The sequence below is a fragment of the Eupeodes corollae genome, chromosome 3 (genome assembly GCF_945859685.1).
Source record: "Eupeodes corollae chromosome 3, idEupCoro1.1, whole genome shotgun sequence".
NCBI classification, from domain to species: Eukaryota; Metazoa; Arthropoda; class Insecta; order Diptera; family Syrphidae; genus Eupeodes; species Eupeodes corollae.
Genome location: NC_079149.1, coordinates 52,405,377 through 52,427,752, shown reverse-complemented (window position 1 = coordinate 52,427,752; position 22,376 = coordinate 52,405,377). Strand labels below are relative to the sequence as shown.

General features: G+C 35.8%; 2 protein-coding genes across 12 annotated transcripts in view; one reads left to right on the top strand and one right to left on the bottom strand.

Moving 5' to 3' along the window:
• LOC129952583 (putative mediator of RNA polymerase II transcription subunit 26) overlaps positions 1–22,376 on the bottom strand; it is a 254,982-nt gene that overhangs the window by 213,284 nt on the left and 19,322 nt on the right. The window lies entirely within an intron of this gene.
• On the top strand, positions 818–16,459 carry LOC129950465 (uncharacterized). The gene is made up of 3 exons (XM_056062404.1): positions 818–822; positions 10,396–10,743; positions 10,786–16,459. The coding sequence occupies exons 1-3, from the start codon at positions 818–820 to the stop codon at positions 16,457–16,459; spliced, it is 6,027 nt and encodes a 2,008-aa protein (XP_055918379.1).

The window sequence follows — 22,376 nt, the reverse complement described above, 5'->3', positions numbered from 1 at the left end:
CTAAGAAGGAAAAGCTACAGGAAAGCAAAGTGTCTACGATTTTAAAATTAATTGATAGTTGAGGAGGAGTAAGAGATTATAGTAAAGTGTTTGGCTTTAATCAAGCAAAGCTCCAAGAAAAGCTCTACTATCCGTATAGAGAAGTTTGAAAGTAGGTAGGTATTATTTTGTCCTGAGAATTAACATCAAAGCCTAGTTTCAAAGTTTGCTGTATTCGTGTTGATCCGAAATGGAACAAGTGTCCACAGTAAAAAAAATTCCATAGAAAATATTTAAGTCCTGATGTCAAAATGATAAGAAGTTAAACAAATATTTGAAACAACTTGAGCGAATTTTGTAAGGGGTTTTATTTTAAGACCTACTATGCATACATTTGTTTCTTTCTTAATGCTTTTAACTGAAGCGGCCACAATAAGCAGAATTGTCGATTTTGGAGTGAATCAGCCCTATCATGAATTCCATCGTAATCGGAAATTTTTACGATTTCCCAAAAACTGTATCATGAAATGCGTTCGTAGTGGAAAATCTCACACAATTTTGCATTACGAACGGATTTCATGATACAGTTCTTCGGGATTCGTACAAATTTTCAAATACGATGGAATTTATTATAGAGCTGAATATCCAGAAGCATTGCAAGAGCTATACCAATGCATCCATAAAAAGTCAAAGTTTGGTGCTTTTTATGGGCTGATGGTGGCATCATTGCACAGTGGTTCCAGTTGTATGGAGATGCGGTCATAGATTGATAAAATCTGAACCACTGCACCGATTTCAATGAAATTTTCAGGGTCGGTAAACTATTGTATAAGAAATCATGAGGTAAAATATCCGCCCACTAACACGCCCACTTTTTCAAATCTTCAAATAATAAAAATTCGTGTAGGTAGGAAAACCACATTATTTTTTTTTATAAACGTGGGGGCATAACTCATCTGTTTAAATTGCTTCAAATGAAAAAAAATATAAATATATAACGGTAAAATCTACAGAAAAGTGATATACCATTTTTGAAAACCTAAAGTCTGTCTTTTTATATTGTTTTCAAATCAATGTTTTTTTTATCAAAAGTTTTTGAAAAAAAATATTTCTATTCTAATTTTCTCTTTCTTGTTTTCGACCGAATATTTGCTTCCAATATATTTTAAACCGCTTGCACAGTAAAAAAATCCGATTTTTCAAGTGATCAATTTGGATGTTTTCAGCGTCCGGTAAGGACAACGTCAAGGCCTCATACACCTTACGATTCCTCTCAGCCTCATTTTTAATATTGTTCAAAGACAGCCACATATCCAGAATCCCCAGACGTTTAAAAGAACACTTCAGACAAGCACCTTCCAAGCAAAAAAAAATATGAAATATGCTGCAGTTAGAAGGAGAATGCAGAGTCAATCGCAGCACATCGCAGCTAGACGCAGCTAGATGTTGTTGTTTTTGGAACTACATATATATACGAATATTTTGGTATATGATTCATGCATGACTTTTCATGACTTTGTTATTAAAAGTCTCGTTGAATTGGAGAAAAAGACATAAAAAACAAATTTTGGGCTTTCTTTGTGGGAATTTGCTCTTGGTTATGAAGTAATCAAAATAATAAAACATACTTTATAAACATAGCACATACCTTCAGTTTGAATATCCATTACTAACAAATATAAAAAAAAAAAACTATTCTTAACAATATAGGACTTTAAAGCTTATTGCAAAAAGAGCACTTCCTATGACAACGATATTTGTCTGGTATGTCCCACTTCGGAAGCACAGAATGAAAAGTTCTGTTTGTGGATTTGATTTTTTTTGTGTGTAATCAGGTGGCATGGCTATTTGTAAATACTATAGGGAAATATGAGGCAATAATAACAACATCAAACTTTTACCCTATGAGCTACTACGGTCCCACTGTGCATTGGATCAAACTTCTTCAAAGATAATGGGAATCGTAACGTAACTGGAATGGTGAGCGCTACCGTGAAACGATATTTTTTGCCCAAAATGCAAGAGCTTGACTTGAATGACATGTGCTTTCAGCAAGACGGTGCACATGCCACACAGCACACGCAACAATGGACTTATTTAAAACAAAAAAAAAACATTTTATTTTACGGTCGGGACCGGTCAATTGGCCACCTAGCTCGTGCGATTTAACGCATTTAGACTATTTTTGTGGGGCTATTTTAAAGGTCATGTTTATACAGACAAGCCGCTTCAATTGGCGCATTGGAAGACAACATTGAAGCATTTATTCGTGAGATAACGGCCGAAATGTTAAAAAGAGTATGCCAAATTGGACTAAGCGGATGGACCATTTGTACGCAGTTAAGTCAATATTTGCATAAAATAATCTTCAAACATTAAATTACATGAACCGTACTATTCACATAAAGATTTCATGAATTTTTCTGAACTGCATGTGTCTTTTTTTTTAAAGACTTTCCTATAGCTTTTAAGAAATCACCCTTTATTAGCATAAATTAATTTAAAAAAAAAATATAATCAAAGCTCTTTGACATTTGTTTACAGAACATCACTTTTTTTAGTCGATGTATTTTAAACTTTTTCAAGATATTATTCCTTTTTAATTTTTAATAATTTTAACATTTTGCTTCATAATAATATTCCAAATGAATGCTGATTTTGACATGTGTCAAATGCTACTTAAAACCAAGAAATGAAATACACTTTATAAAAGTTAAATAAACACTTCTACTAGGTTCAATCCCCCGGGTGCTCCTTCTTCCGAGGATGAGAAAACTTCCAATCGTGATTCTTGTCATGAAAAAGTCAATCTCCGTTCAAGTTTGCCATAAATCTCTTATGACTCCTGAGGTTAAAAAAATAACGTATAGATAATACAGTGCGAGCAATTAAAATGTTGTATGGAATTTTAGAGACGCTACCAAGGACGCAAATTAGTTTTCAATGTCGGTGTAAAACATTCCACATTCATGAAGTGCGGTTAAAGAAAGCATATCTAAACAGTAACTAAACAGAAGGTACGTGAAATTAGACTTAAGGGTTAACTGTTGGGCATTTCCAGAAGCACGTTAAGTAGGGTTGAAGAGTCTAATAGATAGAATGCAAGTGCTTACTTCACTAGAGCACTGTTAATGAATGAATTGAATGAAATTTCCCATGGTATGTTTCAAATCTTCTCGAAAATAAGAAATTACAAAAATGGAAAATCTAACTTTTTAAATTTGCAATAAATTGGGGGGATATGGGAACTTATTTCAATGTGTTAGATTTGAGTCCACGAAAAAAATTTTAAAAAATGTCGGCATTTGTAAATTTCTTTGATGGGAAAAATGTGGAGGGAAATTTTATGTCCGATAGTCTTCAATATTTCATCAGTGCACTGTTTATGAAAATAAATCATCTCGGTGGGTGTTTTTTTTTTTAGACATTTTAAGAAGAAATTAAACAGATATATGTAATTGAATGTAATGACCAATAATTAAGCTTTGTTATAAGAAAAAGGGTTTGTTTGTTTTAAAAATGATTTCGCGGGCAAGTGGCTGCAGCGAATAGCTTAAAAATTACAGCCAAGAGGTCCAATTTTAGACAATTTTTTGTCGTAAAGGACCGTATAGCAACAATTATCTGCGTTGACAAACCACTTCACATAACCATACAAAAACATTCCACCGGTGTTAAAACGCAAGATCTTGGTATGCCTGAATCCTTCTGATCCTTTTGTTTCCAACACTCTTCCATATGAGTTTTTGAAGTGCTAATCTATCAAATTGTTTCGCTGATGACAGTACACTAAACTCTCACATTCGGTTTAAGATTCACACACACCTTCTTGTCCTTAATTTAATTAAATTCTGATCTTGACAGCATTCTCCATCATATCATCTCATAAATTTTGTTTATTTGGGTATATCTTATATTTAAGCGTTTAATATCCCACTTGAATGAACAAAATTAAAAAGGGAGTTTTAAAAATGCTAGACGACTGTTGTCCGCCAAAATGTTTCATTCCTGTCTCCAGACATTCTTTTACCACCAATATTAAAAAAAGTGCTCAAGTGTCTCAGACTATTTAACCGAACTACTGGTTCTTCTAGAAATGCCAAACAGTTTATTTTTGAGCTCAATTTCAAATGTACTGTCAAGTACAGAGATTCCTTTCCTAACCGCACTACGCGAATGTGTAATGTTTCACCATGCTCAATGTTTGGAATTATAAGGATAACTAAAGTGTTCTTTGTTTAGACGTGTGGTTTTCAAAAAGAAATAAAACGCATATAATTCAATGTAATGACCAAAAATTAAGATTTATTTTAAAGATAAGGGTTTGTTATTATATTTTAAAAATGATTTCCGAATAGTCAGCCGAAATGCCCAAAGGCCGTACTCTTCCAACGCGTCACTCGTCGGGGTTATATGCTTAGGCAAGCGTTGCGTCGCACGAATCCAAACTATTTGCAAACGTTATTCTGATGTTAGTCTGAATGAATGAATAAGGTGGCTCAACAGTAACAGGGCCTAGTGACTTACAACTCTCAACCATTCCTGTGTCCGAGTATTGCTGTCAGGTATGGAGGGGACCAACAATTTTATACCGAATCCGAACGGCTAATTTGAGAAATCAATTTTTATGACAAGAATTACTCTTGGAGAATTTGTGAATTCCTCGCAAGAGGTAGTACCCGTAAATAAGACTATAGATGGCATAGGCAGGGGTTGAACCCAAGACCTCTGGCATGACAGTCCAACGCACTATCCACCATGCCACCCACGGGTACTACAAGCCCTTTTCATTTGAGCTGAAACATGAGTTGATGTTTGTATATTCCATATTAAAATGAAGTGACAGCTGCCAAATAGACCAATCCCGAAAAAAGAATTGCAAGATTGAAAACTACACGTCTAAAAAACACCCATTATAACCAATTGAGTACATGCAAAATATGTAAACAAATTTGGCTTGATTTGTTTTGTTAATTGTTATAAATTAAACATATAAACAAAACTTGTTGCAAAATTCCCAATTTTTGTGTATGTATAGAAACAAAAACTATAAGTAATTGTGTATATGAACAAAAGTCTGTTTAGAGCAACATTGCTCATCTGAGTAATAACTTCTTCAAGCTAACGCATGCATAAAGAATGTTTCAACTTAATTGCTTCTTAGGTATTTTTAATGTTTGAAAATTCTCAGAAAAAAAAAAACAAATGATTAATATATATATCTTAATTATTATAATCGATTTCTAGAGTTCAATTAATTGTAAGTTTAAAATCGTTTTTAGTTTGCTAAAAACACTGTACTTAATTATACTAGAAAAAAAAGACTACTTTCTAAAATTATAAAGACATTGAATAAGCTTTAAGTTTGTATTCTTTTAATCATTATTAGTTTGGTTTTGCTTTGCTTGTTAAAAATAATTAGACAAAACTTAGTGGAATCAGATTTATGAAGCTAAAAATACTATAGCAAATATTATAAGATAAATTGTTCTGGAAAAACGAAATTTTGAATAATGCAACTTTTATTTTGAAAACATGCGATTACTCAGAAATATAGATTGTTCTTTTTTTATTGGAATATTCAATTATTTGGACACAATAGAAGGATTATTACTACCCTTTAATCAGTTTGAATATCAAATTTGGATATTCCACATTCTTGATGTGCGGCTGAACAAAACTCTTCATAGTCTAAAACTAAGCTTATGGTTAAAAATGATGGACATCCTCTGTATTAAATTATTCATGCAACAGTGCATTTTTAGCAAACATAAAAAGGAACACATTTTTTACTTAATTACCTCAAATATTTCAAGGCATGTTCATGTTTAAAAATAATTTCAGTTAGTGCATTTTTACACTAGTTTTTCGAGCATAGGCGGTCATATTTCGTCAAAGTGCATCGAATTTTGGTTTTTTAATTGATTTGATGAAGTCGTCTAAAAATTAGTCCAAAATTATCAAATAGCACGAACAAAGTGACTAATTCACAGGTCCAATTCTTGAGATTATTTGTTCAGCAAACGTTTGGATTAATAAAGTCTATGTTATGGGACAACTTTTAAACCCATTTTCCTCCAAATGATTTCAAAAAACATGAGGAATACAAAAAATCACGAATTATTTGAGTTCGGTATTCGAGCCAAAATTGTCGCAAATTTGGGATTTAAAGCCAAAAGTTCATTTACGCCTTCGGGATGTAAAATGTGATTTTTTTCGGTTTATTTTGGATTCTCACGATGCTCAAGAAGTGCTCTGCTCACTCCAAAAATAACAATTTTACTTATTTTAAGTTTGTAATGTAGGATGGCTTTCGACAGAGCATAAAAAAAGACGATGTTTGCTTTATGACAGTTTATTAAAAAAGAACGCTTAAACAGCTTCGAGAGCTGTGCTTGTATGTATTACAATTTAATAGCGGGAGGATCATACGATTGAGATTGTTTCTGTTTCTATTTACAGAGCTGTAATGTGAAAAGAGAACAGTCGGTTGTGCAAGATCACTTACAACAAAAATTTAATGCATACATAATGAACCTCATCGCTGAAGATGATTTGACAATTAAATTGCTCTTTATAAGTTTGGCGAATAGAGCTTGAATCTATGAAATAAATTTTAATGATTTAGGTTCGTTGTTTTTGTGATAAAAGAACTCCCTTAAAAAGTATTACAGCTGGTTTGAAAATTATTCGGAAATGTGTTATAAATATATACTTCAAAAAAAAATAAGCATCTTCAATCTGAAGTCTATGAGCAATCAAGTTGAATTTTTAAAGCTTCCAATTTTATAGAAAGCAATTCAACAGAACTGTCACTAATGATTTTGTGAGCGTTAAGTAAACACATAACATTCATCGATCTACATATTATTGCAAGTTGTGATATTTTTGTATACATTTCACAAAAATTTCAAAACTTTTCTCCAAATCAAATAAAAATCATTTAAATGAATATTTCTTCTTATGAAATTCTTCGTTTGTTGTTAAACAAAGAAAGAATGTTTTGAAAAACTTTTAAATGTCTTATTTTTTTTTTCATGACACCTAATCAAATTTTCAATGTCACCACGTTGCGTGCATTAGGATATCCTATAGATAGATCGGACTCATTTTGTTGTTTTTTCTTTTCTGTTTAACAAATATATACCTACAACAGCAACAAAGAAAAAATATAAATAGCTTTTAGAACATAGCTCGGGTGAATGCATTCAACGGAAGTCGAAACAGAATAAGTAAATAATACCTACATTTATACTCAGTTGCACAAACCAAAACAAGAGTAGGTACTTTAATGCTAATACAGTATGTACTAAAATTATTCGGATACATACTTAAGTTTATTTTTTTTCTTAAAGTTTGTTTTTAAAATATCTATTTAGCCAAAATGGTAAAACTTTCTTAACAAAAGGCGGTTGTTCAATTCTAATAGGTTCTAGGGGGAAGTCTGGTCTTAGCCCAGTTGTTTAAACTTTTACAAAGGCAATATTTCGTTTTTATCGGAGCAACTATCCAACTATTACAAACCCAGAAGGAACCGACTAAAAAGGCTATTCAAAGTAAAAGCGATGAAAATAAAGCCTATTCTCAGATTGTTTAAAATGTGCGGAAGAATGAAGAGACTTCCATAAAAGAAACGCTACAACTTATTCTTCAAAGAATTGATAAACACGATTTGAATATCAAACTGCTAAGCGAAAAATTCGCTCTTAAAAAACAATGATGGACAGAACACTTAAAATCGCTACATGGAATGCAAACGGTCTTATGCAACATTCATCCGGATTAAAAATCTTTTTAGATCTAGAACATATCGATATATGCCTGGTGTCCGAAACTCATTTCTCCAATGGGCAAAGTCTAGATAATGTAATAGAAAACTATTCATGTTACCACGCTCCATGCAGCTGACAAGGTAAGGGGTGGATCGGCGATTCTTATAAAAGAAAGCTTAAGACATTATGAAGTAACCAAGTTTACTAGTGAAAATATGCAAGTTACAACTATTAGTATTGGTATGAAAAAGAAAGAGTTTAAGATAGCAGCTATATACTGCCCACCAAGGCGCTCCCCGAAAGAAAATGACTATACAGATCTATTTAATCTTCTTGACCGTAACTTTCTTCTTGGGGTTCAAAAGGCAAAAGACTTCTCCAAACAGGCCGTAAATACAATAGCGAATTTTATTCCTTACTTACTGGCCTTCCGATACTAACAAAATACCAGACGTTATTGACTTTTTCGTAGCTAAAGGAATTAAACGAAATCACATTAGTGTCGAAGGTAATTATGACCTGTCATCAGATCATACTCCAGTGATTTTATCACTAAGTGTATCGGAAGTACTAGAAAAAAAGTAATCCAAAGCTTGTTAATAAGAAAACAAACTGGAATGATTTTAGAAAAAGGGTTTTAAGTTTTATAAATTTAAGGTCTCCCATGGATACAATCGAGCAAATTGACCATGAAGTGGAACAATTTATTGTTGATGTGCAACAGGAAGAATGATGTGCTGAAGAAAGTACTTAAACATTTTCTAATGGGAGACAAAATGAAATAAAATATCCTTTACAGATAAGAGAGTTGATAATAGAGAAAAGAAGAGCTCGAAGAAAATGGCAAAATACTAGATTTCCAGATGATAAAACAACGTTTAACCGTATAAGCATCAATCTTAAAAAACAAATTTACAAATTCAAAAATGATTCACTCAGTTCATTCCTAACGAATTTAACGACTGATGCTTCAACCGATGTTTCGCTATGGAAAGCAGCCAAGCGCCTGAAAAGACCGTAGTTACAAAACTCGCCCTTGAAATCTCAAGATGGAAATGGATCGGTAACCCGAAAGAAAAAGCTAAACTTTTCGCTGAACATCTTGCAAATGTTTTTAAGCCATACTCATCAAACGCGGCTGAAAATAGCTTGCAGTTTGTTGATAAGATAGATGAAAATGAAATTCCAATTGTAGGACTTTAAGAAATAAAAAGTATGTGTTTACATCAACTATCAAATACAAAATCATCAGGTTACGATCTAATTACTGCTCAGGTTATGAAAATGATGCCATTGAAAGCCTTCATAAAACTACAATATATAATAAATGCATGCCTTAAGCACCGGTATGTCCCACACCATTGAAAAATTGCTGAAGTAATTGTCATACCAAAACAAGGTAAAGCACTAACAGAAGTGACGGCTTACAGACCAATATCGCTTCTGAAGAGACTTAGCAAAATCATAGAAGAAAGAACGTTAATCCCAAACCATTAGCTTGGCTTTAGAAATAAACATTCCACGTTAGACCAAGTTCATAGAATATCGGATGTAATAGAAAAGCATTCGAAGAAAAACAAGTACATATGTTGCTCAAGCTTTTGACAAGGTTTGGCATGAGGGACTTGAGTACAAACTGCAAAGGGATCTTCCCAAGCAGTACTTTGAAATATTAAAATCGTACATCTCAGACCGATTGTTTAGAGTAAGTGACGATCAAGAATACTCGGAATTGAAGGAAATAGAAGCCGGTGTACCACAAGGAAGTGTCCTAGGTCCTACCCTGTATTTACTATACACAAGGAATATTCCAGTTGGTCATCACACCATAATGGCTACTTTTGCAATTTTGTTACCCGACAAATGTGTCCCTAAGGCAGCAGTAAAACTACAAAATGTCGCCGACACAGTGAGAGCTTGGACCGAAAAATGGCGTATCAAACTCAATGAAACAAAATCTTCACATATAAACTTTACAAATAAAAAGATAAACAATATTCCAATAATCATTAATAATCAAGCTGTACCTTGCCAATATGGCCAAATACCTTGGAATGACTTTGAATGCAAAGCAAAAGTGGAAAGAGCACATCAAAAAGAAAAGAGAAGAACTAAACTTGAAATATAGAAAAATATACTGGTTACTTCGTAACAACTCTGATTTATCAATCCAAAACAAAATATTGCTGTATAATCAAGTACTAAAGCCTGTTTGGACCTATTGAACCCAATTATGGGGCTTGTTAAGCGAACTTGGAACCACCTTTCATGGCAGTATTGTTTCTTGAATTCCAAGAAAAGGCGCAATATACTAAGTCAATATCTATCTCTTTCTTAAAGAATTAATTTTACTATTGAACACCGGAAATTTAGCTTTTTTGGCATTAAATCAACCATTTTGAGAAGAAACAGAGTGAAGTGCATAAGCTTGATAGTTAAAACAAAAAAATCAGAAAAAATAAGAAAATTGCTTAAGGCAATTACTAAAATATAAAATATATTAAGATATAATCTGGAAACTAAAGTAAGGAAATATAATTGTATATGAATTATTGCTACTATGTAATTTACTTTTTTTTAGCGAAATTAAAGTTGTTCTTCTTTCAAATTGGATTACTTTAATTTTGGAAAATTTTCCATAAAGTTGGCTGAACCAACAAAATTCTTTAATTTCGTTTAAAACGAACAACAACACCATCACGTGGTCATCATCAATTGACCTGGCCATAGTCAATTCAACATCATCACGTGGTCATCATCAATTGACCTGGTCACAGCTCAACGTACTCATCGTCTTCATCATCAGCTCAACGTACTCATCGTCTTCATCATCAGCTCATCGATCCATCATTAGAACAACGTCTTCATCATCGTCATCCTCAGCTTCAGATCCTCATCATCGTCGCCGTCATCGCAGTCGTCGCCGTCATCGCAGTCGTCGCCGTTGTGGTCGTGAACTCAACTCTATCTCCTTGCAATCAATTGGTACAAGGTAAGTCGTTATGCCTCAAAATTATGGTAATTATAGACGTAGGTCAAAGACTCACAATGCTCAGACATCTCCGGCATCAAATGCCCAAAATTGTAGGAAATGTACTGAGCCTGATAGTATGGCGCCAATGGTAGAATGTGGCACCTGTTTTAATTGGTTTCATTTCCCATGCGTGGGGGTTACAGAAGAGGTAGAAAGCATAGATTGGCACTGCGGCGAATGTGTTAGTAAGCTTCAAGCAATACAGGATTCAACCTCAAAGGAGAAATCCACAACTAATGCTGCCGCTTCAGGCGTCGAAGTTCAACCATCCTCGCAGGATGATTCCGTAGATGATCATACTCCAGTGAAGGGTCTATGTAAGCCGGTCGAAAAAGCTAAGCACAACAAAAAAGCAACAAGGAGCAATGGTTCAATTGCAACAAAAGCATCAAGTGCAAATAGAGTCAAGTTACAACTTCAGAAACTGGAAGAAGAGCGAAAACTTCAAGCAAAGCGTGATAAGGAATACATTGACAAAAAATATGCAATTCTTGAACAATGTTCCATAGATGACGAAAAAGATTCAGTTGTGAGTGCACATTCCGTCAGTGATCGCGTTTATGAGTGGGTAATGAAATCGAATTTGCAGGAAGTGACAGGTGAAAATAAGAAAAATACGCAGAACAATTTCCATGATGGCAAGTTGGACAACGGGCGAGGTGAAAAGGAAAAATATACCGAGTTAGATGTGACAACTAGTCCAGCACCAGAATTAAACAAAGCTCAAATCGCAGCAAGACAGTTCATGTCAAAAGAACAAGTTCAGTTCTCTGGGCGACCTGAAGAGTGGCCTCTTTTCATTAGTTGGTGGAATAATTCATCAAAGGTGTGTGGATTCAGCAACAATGAGAATATGCTAAGGCTACAACGGTGTTTGAAAGGAAAGGCTCTTGAAGCAGTACAATTCAGACTTCTTCATCCAGATCAGGTCGAGGGGGTGATAAAAACATTGAAAATGCTATTTGGTAGGCCCGAGATAATTATTCAGTCGCTTTTGCAGAAGGTAAGAAATGAACCTGCACCTAAACATGACAAGTTAGAAACTATAATACACTTCTCACTCGAGGTAGATAATATGTGTCGCATGATGGAGGTTACAGGTCTTTCTGCTCATCTCAACAATCCTTGTTTACTTCAGGAACTGGTAGAGAAGCTGCCAGCACAAATAAAACTTAATTGGGGTATGTTTAAACAGACTATTTCTTGTGCCGATTTGTCGGTGTTCAACGATTGGATCGCGAAGTATGCAGCAGCTGCGTCAGAGGTTACGGTGACAGTTCCTTACTCATTCGAACAGAAAACAAATAAAAGGACAAAAGCTATTATCAACATTCATCAAGAAGAAAAGCCTCAAGATGATAATAAGTGTCCTGCATGCAAGGGTGATTGTAAATCGCTATCTTCATGCCAAAAATTTGTGCAGATGACTTTGCAAGATAAATGGAAGTTGATTAAAACTGGTTACATCTGTCGAATATGCTTACGCAAACATGGCAATCGTCGTTGCATGTCATCACAGCTTTGCGGTGTTAATGGATGCACCTATCGACATAATTCGCTTCTTCATAACAGCGAAGTTCAACTGAAAGTCAGAAACAACGGTGATGTGCGAACAAACCATCCAACCTCAAACAACAATGGCGTTCAGAACACCCACTACAGTGGTACAATCATTCGTCCAAGTGCTTCTCTTACTCTTTTCAAGATCGTTCCGGTGAAGTTACACTACAACAACAAATCTTTAGATACGTTCGCCTTCATAGATGATGGATCGTCAGTAACTCTCGTTGATGAAGAATTAGCATTCGCACTCGGTGCCAATGGTGAAACAGAACCTTTGTGCTTAAGGTGGACTGCAAACACCCATCGCCGGGAGGACTCATCCATGAAGATTACTTTTGAAATATCAGCCCAAGACAGCAATCATAAATACTTGCTCCCAAGTGCACATACAGTCAAATCATTAGATCTTCCAAGACAGACACTGGACATAAGCAGCCTGATGCAACAGTACGCACACCTGAAGGGATTACCAATAAAATCATATTGGAATGCGAAGCCTCAAATCCTGCTCGGTCTTCAACACTGGCGATTGGGAATGCCTCTGAAAAATAGGGAGGGTGATGAATCTCAGCCGGCAGCAATAAAAACAAGGTTAGGGTGGACTCTTTTTGGTGTTTCATCGGTTGGTACTGAACTAAATAAAGAAGTTGAAGCAAAAATTAACATTCATCTTTGTGAATGTCAAAATGAGATGGATTCACAGATGCATGAAACAGTAAAGCAATATTTCGCATTAGAGAGTATAGGCACTAGGCCTACTAAGCGAAGACTCTCGGACGAAGATTATAAAGCAATGCAACTACTGGAAGAAAAAACTATTTTCTTGGGTGATAGTTATGCCGTTCCGCTGTTGTGGAAATATGAGAACATCCAGTTGCCGGACTCGAAGCCCATGGCAGAAAAAAGATTACGCTGTCTCGAAAGACGTCTTCTTCACCAACCTCAACTCGTTGAACGGGTCAATAAGCAAATCGAAGAATATCTGAAGAAAGGATACGCAAGGAAGCTAAATGATTATGAGGTGAATAATTCAAAGACACGATCCTGGTATTTACCTATATTTCCGGTCCTGAATCCAAATAAGCCTGATAAGTTGAGGATTGTCTGGGATGCGGCGGCGAAAGTCGAAGGGGTATCTTTGAACTCGTGTTTAATAACAGGACCAGATGATGTACCATCGCTGCCATCCGTCTTATTTCGATTTCGTGAAAAGAAGATCGCTATAACAGGTGACATACGCGAGATGTTCCATCAAGTGAAGATTCTTGAGGATGATAAAAACGCTCAAAGGTTCTTGTGGCGTAATATTGAAGACGGAAATATTGAGGTGTATCAGATGCAGGTTATGACATTTGGGTCTACTTGTTCACCTTTTTGCGCCCAATACATAAAAAATAAAAACGCAAAAAAATTTGAGATGCAGTTTCCAAGGGCAACAAAGGCGATCATTGAAAACCACTATGTGGACGATTTGTTAGACAGCGTAGACACCGAAGAAGAGGCAATAGCCTTGGTAAAAGACGTGATACACATCCACAAGCATGCGGGGTTTGAAATCAGAAATTTCGTTTCCAACTCTTCAAACGTTTTAAACGCTCTACAGTCCAAAGCTTCAAATGCTAACAAATCCTTTACAAATTACGCTCAAAATGACTTTGAAAAGCTCCTAGGTATGTGGTGGTCTCCAAGCACAGATATGTTCGTTTACACATTCAAGTCAAGCAAAATGCAGAATGACGTTATGAACGGCACACAAATTCCAACGAAACGAGAGGTACTAAGAGCCCTCATGTGCGTCTTTGACCCTCTTGGTCTTATTGCAAACTTCACAATTCAGCTAAAAATCATCCTGCAAGAAATTTGGCGGTCAGGAATAGGGTGGGACGAGAAGATAAAAGATCGGCAGTTCCAAAAATGGAAAATATGGTTGAGCCTGATTCCTAAAATAAAAGACGTATCAATTAACAGAAGATATCTCACAAATGTACATTTTGGAACTGGAAGTCGTGTTGAGTTACATATATTCGTGGACGCGGGTGAAGAAGCTATTGCCGCGGTAGCCTATATCAGAGTTTCCACTCAAAGCGATGTTGAATGTTCACTTATCAGCGCCAAAACGAAGGTAGCTCCAATAAAGACACTCTCAATACCTCGGCTAGAGCTAGAAGCGGCCGTGTTAGGAGTACGACTCTCTAAAATTATCAAAAATGGTCACACAGTTCAATTTGAAAGTTTAACCTTTTGGACAGATTCCCAAGTCGTTCTCAGTTGGATAAAATCCAGCAAAAAATACAAAAGTTTCGTAGCCGTCCGTATCGGAGAGATACTCGAAAGTTCAGATGCAAGTGATTGGAATTGGGTTTCCAGCAAAGACAACGTCGCCGACGATGCCTCAAAATATAAAAGCAACTATGATTTCAGCTCTTCAGGCAGATGGTTTACGGCACCGGAGTTCCTGTACCAAAACCCATTTCCTCTATCAGAAAAATTCTCTGAAGACCTTACATCTAAAAAAGGCAATGAAGAGGTTAAGGAATGTTTTCTTCACTTCGAAAAGCCATCTGCATCAGTATTAGACTTCAACCGTTTTTCGAGATGGAAAAGCCTTCTAAAGACACAAATATTTATCTATCGATATGTCAAACTATTTGTCCTTAAATGGCGAAAACCTTGCAGACCATCAGTATTCCAACTAGACGAGAAGGAAGCAGCTAAGATTCTCCTCTACAAACAAGCTCAGAAAGACAGCTTTCCAATCGAGTATGAAGCCCTAGCTATCGCAACAAGTTCCGGGAATGAGGTCAACATTGGCAAAACCAGTCCGCTCTATACTCTCTCTCCATACTTAGACGAAAATGGACTTATTCGTATTGCGGGAAGAATCGATGCGATAAAAAATGTACCATCGGAAACTAAAAGACCGATCATTCTACCGAAGGATCATCAAGTCACCTACCTGATCGTAAACGAATTTCATATAAAATTTTGTCATCTTTTTAACGAAACCGTGGTGAACGAGCTTAGACAGTATTACTTCATTCCCAGCTTGAGACGTGTTCTAAAAAAAGTTCAAAGAGGTTGCCAGCACTGCAAAAACAACAGAGCCGCGCCGCAGCCCCCACGCATGGCAGAACTACCACCCGCTCGACTTCAACCATTCCAAAGACCATTCTCATACACAGGAGTGGATTACTTCGGGCCACTCTTTGTTAAAATCGGAAGGCGCCTAGACAAGAGATGGGGTATGTTACTTACTTGCCTAACTCTACGAGCAATCCACATCGAGATTGTCCACAGCCTTTCCAGTGATTCTTGCATATTGGCTTTTAAGCGGTTTATCTCAAGAAGAGGTATGCCAAAAGAAGTATACTCCGACAATGGAACAAATTTTCGAGGTGCCAGTAAAGAGTTGCAGCAGGCCATAAGAGACTTAAACAAACATGCAGTAGCCAAAGAATTTGAATTGGATCTGAAGTGGAACTTCATTCCGCCAGCAGCACCCCACATGGGTGGGTGTTGGGAACGCATGGTTAGATCTGTTAAACAAACCCTTACTGAAATATCGCCAACTCGCAATCCTTGCGACGAACTATTAGTGAGTATGATGGCGGAGGTAGAGAGCATTGTGAATTCGCGACCCCTTACCTATGTACCAATTGATTTTGAAAGTAGTGAAGCACTTACCCCCAATCATTTATTGATCGGTTGTTCTAATCAAGAACGACTCCACGCAGAGCCAATACGTGACGGAGCAGCTATCAGAAGAAATTGGATAGCCGCTGAAAAGTACGCACAATCATTTTGGCAAAGATGGCTTCGCGAATACTTACCCGATTTGACCCGACGGACAAAATGGTTTAAACCACAGAGGCAGTTGCAAGAAGGAGATATTGTAGTTATCGTAGACTACAACAGTCCAAGAAAAACCTGGCCAAAGGGTAAGATTCTTAAAGTGATACCTGGAAAAGATGATACTGTTCGGAGCGCAATTGTACAAACCCAAACAGGGATTTATACTCGCCCAGCTGTTAAGCTTGCAGTCCTTGAGGTTCACCAGTTCGATGGAAGTGGTAAGCTGGATCCTAACCCAGTTACCGGGGGGGAGTGTTAAGCGAACTTGGAACCACCTTTCATGGCAGTATTGTTTCTTGAATTCCAAGAAAAGGCGCAATATACTAAGTCAATATCTATCTCTTTCTTAAAGAATTAATTTTACTATTGAACACCGGAAATTTAGCTTTTTTGGCATTAAATCAACCATTTTGAGAAGAAACAGAGTGAAGTGCATAAGCTTGATAGTTAAAACAAAAAAATCAGAAAAAATAAGAAAATTGCTTAAGGCAATTACTAAAATATAAAATATATTAAGATATAAGCTGGAAACTAAAGTAAGGAAATATAATTGTATATGAATTATTGCTACTATGTAATTTACTTTTTTTTAGCGAAATTAAAGTTGTTCTTCTTTCAAATTGGATTACTTTAATTTTGGAAAATTTTCCATAAAGTTGGCTGAACCAACAGGGCTGTTAAAAGAAAACAAATACCGAAATCATCCAAAAATTTCAAAACAAAGTCCTTCGTGGAATAGTTAATGCACCTTGGTACATAAGAAATACCGATCTACATCGTGACTTACAAATAGAAATGGTTACAGAAGTTGTTAAAAAATACGCTATATCGCACAACCAGAGACTGCAAAGTCATACTAATGCTGAAATGGAGTCCGTCTTGAATATAAGAAACCATGTTCGGAGATTAAGACGAACCAAGCCTCATGACCTTATGGTCTAAAAAAACATGGGAAAGTATCAAAAGTTTATACTTCCCCCAAAGTGATTGTACAAAGTTAAGAAGAGAAAAGTAAAGAAAAATCTGAAGTCGATCCTTCAAGATTGGTCCTGATGAAGAAGTGGTTTTAGTGGAAAAGAATCCCACGCTATTTGGTGTCGAATACTGCCAAGTGTCTTTTGAAGATTTCCTCCTGTCAAAAAAAAAATCCGTAATGGTTTTCAAATCAATAATCTTTTCTTCACTATCCAGTTGAAATATTTACATAATTTCAAAAAGCTTCATAAGTCGTTTAACCTGTCTTACAAATATCTGAAAGAAACACTGAAATATTTATGCTAAAAAACAGTTTGAAATCTAGTTTTGTCCTTGTAACGTATCTATTAATAGATTATATCAAGTTTTTGAAATATATTATACAATATTAAATAGTGTTGAAAATATTTTTTTTTTAAACTTGAGTAAATGGTTAAAATAAAAGTTCGGATTCGAAATCAGCACCTAAAATTAAATCCAAAAGTATTTTCAGAACTATGGAATTATAAATTCAACATTTATTTAAAACTTTGCAAAGAGTCAAGTAAAGACTCATAAGTAATGAGAATTTCAAAAAAACTAAGTAACATACTAAAATAATTTCAATTGTATCTACATTCTAGAAAAAAAGATGTTTGCTTTAAAAATTATAATACAATTTATTGTTGAGAGATATTTTAAGCATATTTTTAAAACTTGATATGATAGAAAAATTCAAAGGTTAGATTCAAATTTAGGACAACTTAATCCTTCAAATAAGAAATGTTTTATTTCTGGTTCAGAAAAAGAAAACCTAATTTTGACGAAGAGGGATATCAATTCAGATGTGGTTAATAGTGTTAGCCTTAAACATATTTTTAACATCGATTTAATAGTTCATTCAGATAAATCCAAAGAATCATTTAATCCAATGACCTTGTCCGGGACCCGGGATAACTGGGACTTGTCGATTTTAAACTTATCTTCTAAATTTTCTTACGGTTTTTTTTATCTGTACGAAAGTTTTTTGAAGTGAGTGTATATTTTCACCTGCGTTATTTCGTTGATAAAGCCCGGCTGGTGGCGGCACGCTTTTAAAAATTAATACTTATACAAAAATCCAAATCCCAAAGAAAACATACAATTTCCAAGTTGAGAGAAGCACTTATTATCCCTCCCACTTGGATGTTCTGTTAATACTTTAGATATGGAGGTATGTATGAATTCTGAATAATGGCAGTACGATGCGGCCAGCAGCGGCCTCGCGATGGAGGCAGTAGAGGCGCTGCCGCTGTCTATCCTCAACGGTACCTAATCATCGCTCCAAAGCTACCATTCGAATGCCATAACACACTTTAAAGTGTGTGCGGAGGTGGGTTATTTTCATAAATATAAACATCACAAAAAGTTTCCAAGGTTTTTTTTTTAACTTCTTCTTGGGATGAAAAAAAAAACAAATTAGGTATGTTTTTGTTTTTTGAAATTTAAAATAAATTTTAAGAATATTTCTCTGTAAACATTCACACAAGACTTCCTCTCGAGATTCTATAGAGTTTAAAACCATAACCATTAATATATTACAGTTTAAAGTATGCACTTTGATTTTATTGGGGAACTAAGAACTCAGCGGTTCTTATAAGACTACACATCCAAATAATGTCAAATTTAAATGACGCGGTTGCGTTTCGATGGAAATATTATTTTCTTTTATGTTTTAGTTGAGTGTCATGTCTCAGGCCAGCTCCTCCAATATAGTTCGAGGGGCAAATAACTCAATTGAGCTATTTTAATGAAAATAGAGCACGCGTTGTGTGTTGTTTTTTTTTCATTTATTTATATAATTTATTAATTTGTTCCTAATTTGTGTAATTCGATAAAATTTAGACAAGATTTTTTTGTTCTAAGATCTTTAGATACTTTCATCTGACATTTTAATGGAATAAGAAATGAGAAGATTGACAAGGACGACACTAGTTTCTCACATTTTCCTAAAATTCTAAAATTTGATTCATGACTACAATGAAAAATAATTGAACAACAGAAGTTAGATTCATTTTCGGAATAATATTAATGGACTGAAAAAAGACTGACATTTCAAAATAACTCCGAAGGCACTGTGTAACAATAGACTATGTCATTCTTAAAACTCTTTAAATATTGTATCTTATTGATTGTATGTCTTTCAAATAAACTTGTAAAAAATGTTTTTATTTTAAAATGTTTGAGATATTTTTGAGAGGGGAGGACATTTTGAAATAAAGAAAAAGAAAAGATAAAAGTGATGTCAATAGACGTGGGTGCCATGTCGACACAAGCTGATTAATATATGCGAATCTGTTTTTGTTTTAAATTAAAAATAGAAAAAAAAAAAAAAAAAAACAAAATAAACTTCAACACACAGCATCAGAAAAGCTACTGAAATTTTATTTATTTTGACAGTAAGTATTTAGTAGGCACACGCCCACCTAATTCATGTTTTTTGTTTGGGTTTGAGTTTATTTTGTTTTTAAGTTTGGTTAACATAATCGATTTTCAAATTAATTACTTCTTTTTTTAAGGAATTTTAAATGACCATAGCTGAACAGGAATATAAATGGTTTTTTTAGACATGTGTTTTTAATCTGGCAAGTACTATTTTCGGATGGTCTTTTTGACGTTCAATTTAATTATGGATCGATTTAAAAAAGAAGATATTCATCGTTAATAAATGCTCGAAATGTATCATTATCCTAATGTATTAATATTACTTTCTCCAAAATGGACCAACGGACCTATTGCTACGAAAGGTATATTATCGCTCATTAAGAAGACTACGCCTGTACTTGAGCGAGTTATTGATTCTATGGGACCAAACTTTTTTCGCACTTGTTGTTGTACTGTAGCAAGAGTCCTTAGAGATCTAAACACACATAAAACCGCTGGGCCGGATGGTATCCCCGCTATTTTTCTGAAGAGGTGTTCTTCAACGCTGGCAAAACCACTGCGTTAGTTTTTTCATCTGTCCTACTCCTCAGGTCTCGTTCCGAGCGGATGGAAAACCGTATTTGTCCAGCCTATTCCCCAAAAAAGGCGAATTTTCCTCACCCTCTAATTACCGACCAATTGCACTTACGTCCCTTCTTTCCACGGTCATGGAAACGCTGATTAATTATCAGCTAAATAAATATCTTGAAGATCAAAAGCTTCTCTTAATGACCGTCTGTACAGCTTTCGGAGCAATAGCTTCACTGGTGATCTCATTGTTCATCTCACCGAACACTTACTCACTTACTTACTTAAGGTGGCGCTACATTCCGGGGCGGACCTGGGCCTCAACCAACATGCGTCTCCAGACAGCTCGGTCCCTAGCTATAGCTGTCTCCAGTTTCGTACGCTAAGTTGGTTGAGGTCCTCTCCCACCTGGGTGCGCCACCTGAGTCGCGGTCTTCCTTTACTGCGCCGTCCCTCGGGATTGGATTCGAAGACCTTCCGGGCTGGAGCGTTGATGGCCATTCGGTCTACATGACCTAGCCATCATAGCCATTGGACTTTAATTCTGCTAACTAGGTCAGTGTCGCTGTACAGCCCGTACAGTTCGTCGTTATATCTTCTCCTCCATTCTCCATCTATGCGTATAGGACCAAAAATCACCAGAAGAATTTTTCTCTCGAAGCATCCTAAGACGCTCTCATCTTTCTTTGACAGGGTCCAGGCCTCAGCGCCATAAATGAGAACAGGGTAGATGGTGATTTTAGATGCTCGAGAGAGGACTTTACTTCTCAATTGCCTTCTAAGTCCAAGAAGCAGCGATTTGCAAGAGTTATTCTTCGTTTGTTTATCCAAGACGTCGTCGTTCAGTGTTCTTTTTTGATGACAGCATATACTTGGTCTTGCCCTCATTGACCACTAAACCCATCTTCTTCGCTTCCGTCGCAATGCTCAAAAACGCTCCACTAACATCACGCTTTGATCTTCCAATTATGTCAATATCATCTGCGTATCCGAGTAATTGGATGGACCTTTGGAAGATTGTGCTTCTAGTGTTGACGGTTGAGTTTTGCACAATTCTTTCCAGAACGATATTGAAGAAATCGCATGACAGTGCATCGCCTTGTCTAAAACCTTTTTTGACATCAAATGCATCGTTAAGGTCGGAAAGGATCTTACCGATGCATCTCACCGAACAATGGAACAATAATTTTGGAGAAAGTAAGACTATTACACTTGATATTTTAAAAGCATTTGAAAGGGTTGGAATCAGGCTCTCTTATCGAAAATGCGTGCTTTCGGTTTTCATGAATATCGCCTTCATTGAATTAGTAATTACCTTTCGGATCGTTCAATACAAGTAGTATTGGATGGATTCAAGTCTGGAAATCTTAAAACAAATTCTGGTGTGCCCCAGGGCTCTGTTCTATCTCCAACACTCTTTCTCATTTTTATTAATTAATCTAATATCATACATTGTTTCGCTGACAATATTACTCTAAGCTTTTTATATTCGTTTTCAGACTCACATCCCTCTTCTTAGGATGTGGAACTGCAACGACAAAATATGATAAGATCATTAAATTCCAACCTAAACAGCAACAGGGATTAAAAACCCGCGTGGAATTTGATAGTTCGAAAACGCATCGTCTTGTATCGTTAAAGCGAGATATGTATGTATACCCCCCTTACCATTATCCATAGATGGCACTTGCACCAATTAGACTGAACACCTGGATATTCTCGGTACGTGTGTCACCCGATGTCGCCAAAAATGCCGCAAGGTGTTTGGGTTTCCTTAGGCGATGCAAGAAATATTTCACCCCTACTGATCTGACTGTTATCTACAAGACTTACATACGTCCAAAGCTTGATTATAACTCCCATCTCTGGGCTGTTGCTCCTGCATCTTACTTAAGCTTCTTGGATAGTATTGAACGTAGATCATTTAAATTGATAGATGATAATATCATCATAATTTCATTTACTCCGCTTGAACATCGTCGTAAGGTCTCTTGTCTGACTCTTTTTGAACGTTATTTTAACAGCTAATGCTCTAGTGAAATAGCCAGTTGCAATTCTCCCCTTAAACAGCTCAACCGAAATACTCGCGCTTCTAGGAATGCTCATCAGTATACCTTCGAACCCAACTTCGGCCGTACTCTCAAATACAGAGATTCGTTCTTTAGTCGTACTACGCGAATGTGGAATGCCTTACCTAGTGTGACTCTGCATAATAAGGGTAGTAATATCCC